Raw genomic sequence first — 6,897 nt, forward strand, 5'->3', positions numbered from 1 at the left:
GATGGAATTTTTTTAAATAGGCAAAAAAAAATTACTACCTAAACAAACTACTAACGTCCTTGTAAACTATTACACAAGTTACAAAACAAACAAAAGACACCGGCCTAAAACTCGAGACAGTAGTCGGGTCTTATCATGGTGTCCCATGATTGTTGAAACTGTCTTGTTTACGACCACCAACGAGGTGTTATCGTGTCAAGGTCACTTGTGACTATGATTTCTTTAGAGTAGATTGACCTGAAATTAATAATAGAAGGCTCCCTAAAGAACATGTGGAACTTATGGGGGAGAGTTGAGAGACAAAGAAACAAGTGAAAGAGAAACAATATATGAAGTGAAAATAAGTTTCTCTGACTTTCTCTCTAAGTTTCTCTCTGGTGCATGATACCTTATCGTGCACCCTCGCCATGGCAAGAAAGTCTGGATCGAAAAATCAGGGAAACAAGCATGGAAATGGTAAGTCGAAGCCTCGAGGTCCATCATCTGACTCTCAAGCTCTGAAAACTCGCTCATTGGAGGAAGTTCTTGGGGTGGAAGAGATTGATTTTGGCATTGAGAATGAAGTGCTGACGCCTAAATCGAGTTTACAGCAGCTCCAAATTTGCTCTGAATTGCGACATACTTTCAATGATTACTTGCAGGCAATACACAATTCCAATGGTATTGCGAGTCGAACTCAATCCAGAAGCAATTTGGACGTAGGTACAATCCCTAATTTGCTTGATGAAACTGTGGATGATTGTAACTCTGATGATGATTCAATTAACACTGTGATTGATAATGATGTTGTGAATAATGTTGATTCTATTGTTGTGAATGATGTTGCTTCCATTGATGCGAATGAGTCCATTGTTTCTCCTAGTAGCCCTGTAGAAATTGATTTGGAGGATATTCAGGAAGAGGTTGATTTTTGGATGTCAGCTGTAGTTTGCTATGTTGTGGGTGCTAATCCTCTCATTAATGTTATGGAGGGATTCATTAGGTGTATCTGGAAACATTTAAATGTTGACAAAGTTGGTATGGTGAAGAGGGGTATTTTCCTTGTTCGATTCTTAACCATGGACTCTAGGGATAAAGTCTTAGCTGGTCACTATTTCTTTGATAGCAAACCACTCATAATGAAACCATGGAATTCTGATATGGACATGGACAAAGAGGATGTGAAATCTGTGCCTATTTGGGTACAGTTGAAGCTTGGTTTCAAATATTGGGGGGAAAAAGCCTTATTCAAAATCATAAGCCAAATAGGGAAGCCTATTAAGAGGGATCAAGCTACAATCAATAGGGATAAGTTGCAATTTTCCCGAGTAATGGTGGATATTACATTATCTAAGGAGCTCCCTGAATGGATTTCATTTAGGGATGAGAATGGTTTGATGGTGAGGGTAGGATTGTACTATGAATGGAAACCTACAATGTGTTCTAAATGCAAGATGATAGGACACTTACAGGAAGATTGTAGACAGGGCAAACCTAAGAGAGTATGGGTGCATAAGGATAAGCAGGTGCAACTAGTTACTACAATGAATATTGTTTCAAGTCCACTGATGGATCCAGAGGGGTTCCAAAGATCACTAAGGCCTATTAGAGTTAGAACATCTCCAAGGGAGCCAGTTACAACATCCAATGTCTTTCAGATTCTGGATACTAGATTGAATGGAGATGCAGGGGTGAGTGGTGAAGATAACATTGGTGTTGAACATATGGATGTAACAACTGGAAGGGGGGACCCTTCCCATCATGGATAGATTAGTTGCATGGAATGCCAGAGGTCTCAACTCACTTCAGAAGCACAATGAAGTTAAACATTTCATTCAGAAATATGAGGTGGGGTTGGTGGGACTTCTGGAGCATAAGGTGAAGGTGTCTAATTTGGGTAAGCTTTATCAGAAAGTGTTTGCAAAATGGTGTTTCACTAGTAATGCTAGCTATCACCCTGGTGGTAGAATAATTGTTGCTTGGAAGGCTGGAAGTTTTAATGTCAATATTGTTGCTGCATCTAGTCAATTTTTACACTGTCATGTTACTCCTGTTAGTGGTATGCTTAGCTTCTTCTGCACTTTCATTTATGCACATAATGAAGCTGGGTTGAGGCAAGAATTATGGAGAGACTTAAGCTTGATTAATACTGCTGCCCCTTGGATTTTATGTGGTGATTTCAACTGTGTTATGGCTCCTGAGGAAAGAATAGGTGCTCCTGTCAGACAATGTGATATTGTGGATATTTGTGGGTGTATGCATAATTGTGGTATGGAGGATTTGAATAGTGTAGGTAATCTGTTTACTTGGAATAATAAACAACAAGGTAACAAGAGAGTATTTTCAAAGATTGATAGAATTTTAGCAAATCAAGCATGGCAGGATGCTTATCCTGATGCAGAAGTTTGTTTCCTACCTGAAGGGCAGTTTGATCATTCTCCAGGGTTGCTTACTGTTTATCCTAGGGTAAATGGGGGAAGGAAGCCTTTCAAATACTTTACCATGTGGAGAGCTTCTCCGGTGTTTTCTGATACTGTTAAGACAGCTTGGAACACTCAGGTTGGAGGGAGTAAAATGTTTACTGTTGTTAGCAAATTGAAAAGAGTTAAGCTTGCCCTTAAGGAGCTGAACAAAATAGGGTTTTAATAATGTTCATGCTGCTGATTTGAAAGCACATCATGAGCTAATTGAAGCTCAGGAAGCTATGCATAAGAATCCCACAAATCAGGATTTAGCTGATACTGAGTTGAGAGCTATTCATGAATATAAAGTTAAACATAAGATATATTTAGAGTTTTTGAGCCAAAAAGAAAAAATAGCTTGGTTGAGAGATGGTGATGAAAATTCTGCCTTGTTTCATCAGAGTATCAGAAGCAGAATTTTGAAAAATCAAATTTACAGTATCCATGATATGGGTGGTGTGTGGAAGGACAATCCTACTAAGGTTGTTGATGCATTTCTAGACTATTACAAGCAGCTATTGGGGAGTAAACAAGAGTCTAGAACTCCAGTTTTGAAACAGGTGGTGTAGTTAGGCCCTGTATGTCAGGCTCACCACAAAGCAATTCTGAATTCCAATTACACTGCAGAAGAAGTTAGGGATGCTCTTTTCTCTATTCCAGGAGCCAAGGCACCTGGTCCAGATGGTTTTGGTTCTCATTTCTTCAAAGACTCATGGCATATTGTTGGTGATGAAGTTGTTGCTGCTGTGCTTGATATGCTACAACATGGTAAAATTTTAAAAGAGCTGAATCATACAGTCATTACTTTGATCCCAAAAACCAAATGCCCTAAAGATGTGAGTGAATTTAGACCTATTTCTTGCTGTAATACTCTGTATAAGTGTATTACTAAGGTTCTGTGTGGAAGGCTCAGACAGGTGTTGCCTGATCTCATTCTTGAAAACCAAGGGGGGTTTGTTCATGGTAGGTTCATTGTGCATAATATAATGGTTGTTCAGGATTTGGTGAGACAGTATGGAAGGAAAGGTGTGAAGCCTAGTTGTCTCATGAAAATTGATTTACAAAAAGCATATGACACTGTTGATTGGAAGTTTCTTTAGGAAATGTTAGAGTACTTGGAATTTCCTCAACATTTTGTGGATCTGGTAATGCAGTGTGTTTCTACACCTATGTTCTCTCTGATGTTCAATGGTTCCATGCATGGCTTCTTTAAATCCAAGAGGGGGTTGAGGCAAGGTGACCCTATTTCCCCACTCTTATTTGTCATATGCATGGAGTATCTGTCCAGAATATTGCATAAAATGTGTGATATGTCTCTTTTTAGTTTTCATCCAAGGTGTAGAGAGATTAAGCTTACTCATCTGTGCTTTGCTGATGACTTAATTCTCTGTTGCAAGGGTGATTACCCATCTATCTTATTACTGCTTCAAGCTTTTAATCTTTTTTCTGACTCTTCTGGCCTCAGAGCTAATCAACAAAAGTCTTCCATCTACTGTCATGGTATGTTAGAAAGAGATGTTCAGAGAGTAGTAGATGTGTCTGGTTTTACCAGAAGTTTCCTTCCTTTTAAGTATTTGGGTGTTCCAATATGCTCTCAAAAGATTTCAGTTGCTCAATGTAGTCAACTTGTGGATAAAATCATAGCTACAATAAAGGTATGGAGCTCCAAAACTCTTTCTTATTCTGCAAGAATGCAGTTGATCAATTCTGTACTGTTGAGTCTTCATATTTACTGGGCTCAAATTTATGTGCTGCCAAAGAGTGTGTTGCAAGATATTGTGAAGATATGTAGGGCTTTCTTGTGGAGTGGGCAAGCTTACAGTCAGAAACCTAGTAATATTGCCTGGGAGAATACTTGTTGTGGGAAGCAATTTGGTGGTCTGGGTTTCAGGGATATCATCCTGTGGAATACTGCAGCAATGGGTAAGTATGTATGGGCACTAGTTACCAAGAAAGACAATGTGTGGATTAAGTGAGTTTCTTCTGTGTATCTCAAGGATGGGGATTGGTGGGAGTATAAACCTCCAGTTTCCACAAGTTGGTATTGGAAGCAAATCTGTAAGACAAAAGAGCAGTTGAAGCAATTCTTCACTAAAACAGATTTAGGAGCAATGACTACTTATTTTGTGAAGCAGGTTTATGAGAAAATAGCTGGAACAAAACCTAGAGTGCATTGGGATAAAGTGGTGTGGAATATATTAAACAACCCCAAGCACATAGTTATTGGTTGGTTAGCCATGCAGTCAAGGCTTCAAACCACCTCAAAGCTGGCCAGAATTGGTGTTAGCCAAACAGCTCATTGCTTGATTTGTAGTCAAGGAGATGAAACTCATCAGCATCTGTTTTTTCAATATGTTTACAGTGGTGAGTGTCTCAGAGCAGTTAAAACTTGGTTGGGTGTGTCAGCTACTAGTAACAGTCTAACTAATCTGGTTAGTCAAGTTGGGCATAGTAGATGTTCTAAATTCAAGAAGCATGTCTGTTATGCAGCAATTGTGGCAGCAGTGTACCTGATTTGGCACTGTAGGAATACCAGTTACTGGGAGAGTTGTGTTCCTACTGTGACTCACACTGTGAGCAAGTTGAAACTAGTGAGAGGTAGAATCCAAACTGTCATGCCTAAAAGTATTAGTAGAAGAGATAGTGAGTGGTTTATGAAATTGTAATGCTTGGCAATTTGTTGTTTCTGAAGCCTTGTATAGTTTGTTTCTGCTGACTCCTTGTGGATATGGTCCAACCTAGTTGGTTCGTATTGCTTGGAGTTAGCTTAGGTTGTATTCTTGTTTGGATTTTAATATTATATCTCACTTGCTTAGCAAAAAAAAACAATATATGAATATAACAAGCAAATTGGTCAAATCTTGTGAATTGCACCCAAGCATCTAGAGTCACTAATATGACTCATGTACTTGGATTAAATTTAAAATAGAAAATGAATACAATAAAGTAATGTTATTTTCACCTTAATTTTACAAACTTGAAGTACATAGTGCTTTAGGTAAACTTCAATTTTTTTTAATAAAATTAAATTGTTTTACTAATTTTTTTTGTTTTTTTAAAATTTTTTGAAGTGAATGAGTTTTACTGATTAAAGCGTATTATTACTTAAGTTACTTTAACAATTTTTTTTGTAGAACTTCAATTATTTTTACTAGATGAAAAGGTAACCAATAAGCGGAGCTTTCTCTCTCTAAATATTTTCTCTGCCTTCTCTCTTAAACACAGCCTAAACCCTAACCCCAGCAGTTATCTTAGTCGGCTCGCTAAACGGTGGCCGGCAAGCCTGCCACCCTATTTTATTAGCGTCATAGCTTCATATTTCTAGTATGGATGAAAAAGACAGAGCCAAGTTTGGTCGAAAGAGAAGCTTCTACCTCCTCTTAGTGTGCCTCTTTGCCAGATCTTGTAATATTCAATTCAGAGTTGTTTTAGTAGGCGTTTCACCGCGTTGTTTGGTGGTTATCTCAACGTTTTAGCTGGTGGAGATTGATCAATTCCAATATGGGATTCAATAATTGTTGACTTTCTAATCTCAGATCTATCTCGTATGCCGTCGTTGGAAAATCGTCGTTTAAGGTAAAGTACGGGCTAGGGTTTCTTTGGAAAATTAGGAGCTGTTCTTGGCTTACAGATTTGTTTTGAGTGATCCCGACCATTCAAATTGAAGCTACTCTTGTTGTCGTCGTCTTGTGGTATCGAAAATACGTTGATCTTGATGATAAAGGTGAGGAGGGGAATCAAATCAGAGCTAACTTGGTCGGCGTTGTCTTGTACTTTCGAAAATACCCCGATCTTGACAATAAAAGGTGACAATTGGGTTAGTGTTTCTGCTTTTGGTTTTGTAGTAGTTGGGTTCGAGGTTTCGTTGCCCATAGTCACGGGTGTTTTGTTAATTGTGTGGTTGTAAGTGGTGTTCCTCATGCTCGATCTTTTCCCTCTTCCGACTTTATTGAGTTAATTAGTTTATTTAGTAGATTGTTTGGGTTTAGTTTAGTTGTTTTTGGATTTTTGGATTTAGGGATGTCTGTAGGTGGCTCCCTGTTTTGGTTGTTCCTTGGCTTAGTTGTTAACCCATTGGTGTGTTGGTTTTGGGTTAGCTTGTATTGGGTAGTTCTGTTTTGTTTCTCTGTGCGTAGGTTGGATGTTTTTCCCATATGAGGTTGTTGTAGGGTCATGATTGTCATGTCGTCTTTGGGGTTAAACAATGTTAATTCTCATTTTAGGTTAGCGATAAATTTGTTTGTCGCTTTCAAAACCATATATTTCAACGTTGCTCCCCATTCTATGGGGGTTCATAGCATTATTGCCAACTTACTTTTAGTGACTCATGCTGCTTGCGAGAAAATCACAAGGCCTTTGCAACCGGCTTGTGTCGTTAATACTCTTCTGCTTCTTTCCTTGGTTTTCAAGTGTTTCGGATTCTTAAAGAAGCCTCCAATTTATATTCCCAATAACT

General features: G+C 38.5%; 2 protein-coding genes across 2 annotated transcripts; both read left to right on the forward strand.

The window, feature by feature from the left end:
* The first annotated feature begins 407 nt into the window (after positions 1-407).
* Positions 408-3,541, forward strand: LOC110775199 (uncharacterized). The gene is made up of 4 exons (XM_056839101.1): positions 408-1,709; positions 1,819-2,538; positions 2,618-2,923; positions 3,029-3,541. The coding sequence occupies exons 1-4, from the start codon at positions 408-410 to the stop codon at positions 3,539-3,541; spliced, it is 2,841 nt and encodes a 946-aa protein (XP_056695079.1).
* A 3-nt stretch (positions 3,542-3,544) lies between these two features.
* On the forward strand, positions 3,545-5,107 carry LOC110775196 (uncharacterized). Its single transcript, XM_021979795.2, has 2 exons — positions 3,545-4,372; positions 4,439-5,107. Exons 1-2 carry the CDS (start codon positions 3,545-3,547, stop codon positions 5,105-5,107), a joined length of 1,497 nt encoding a protein of 498 aa, XP_021835487.2.
* Positions 5,108-6,897: the final 1,790 nt, after the last annotated feature.

Source organism: Spinacia oleracea, chromosome 3 (assembly GCF_020520425.1).
Source record: "Spinacia oleracea cultivar Varoflay chromosome 3, BTI_SOV_V1, whole genome shotgun sequence".
In the NCBI taxonomy this organism is placed as follows: Eukaryota; Viridiplantae; Streptophyta; class Magnoliopsida; order Caryophyllales; family Amaranthaceae; genus Spinacia; species Spinacia oleracea.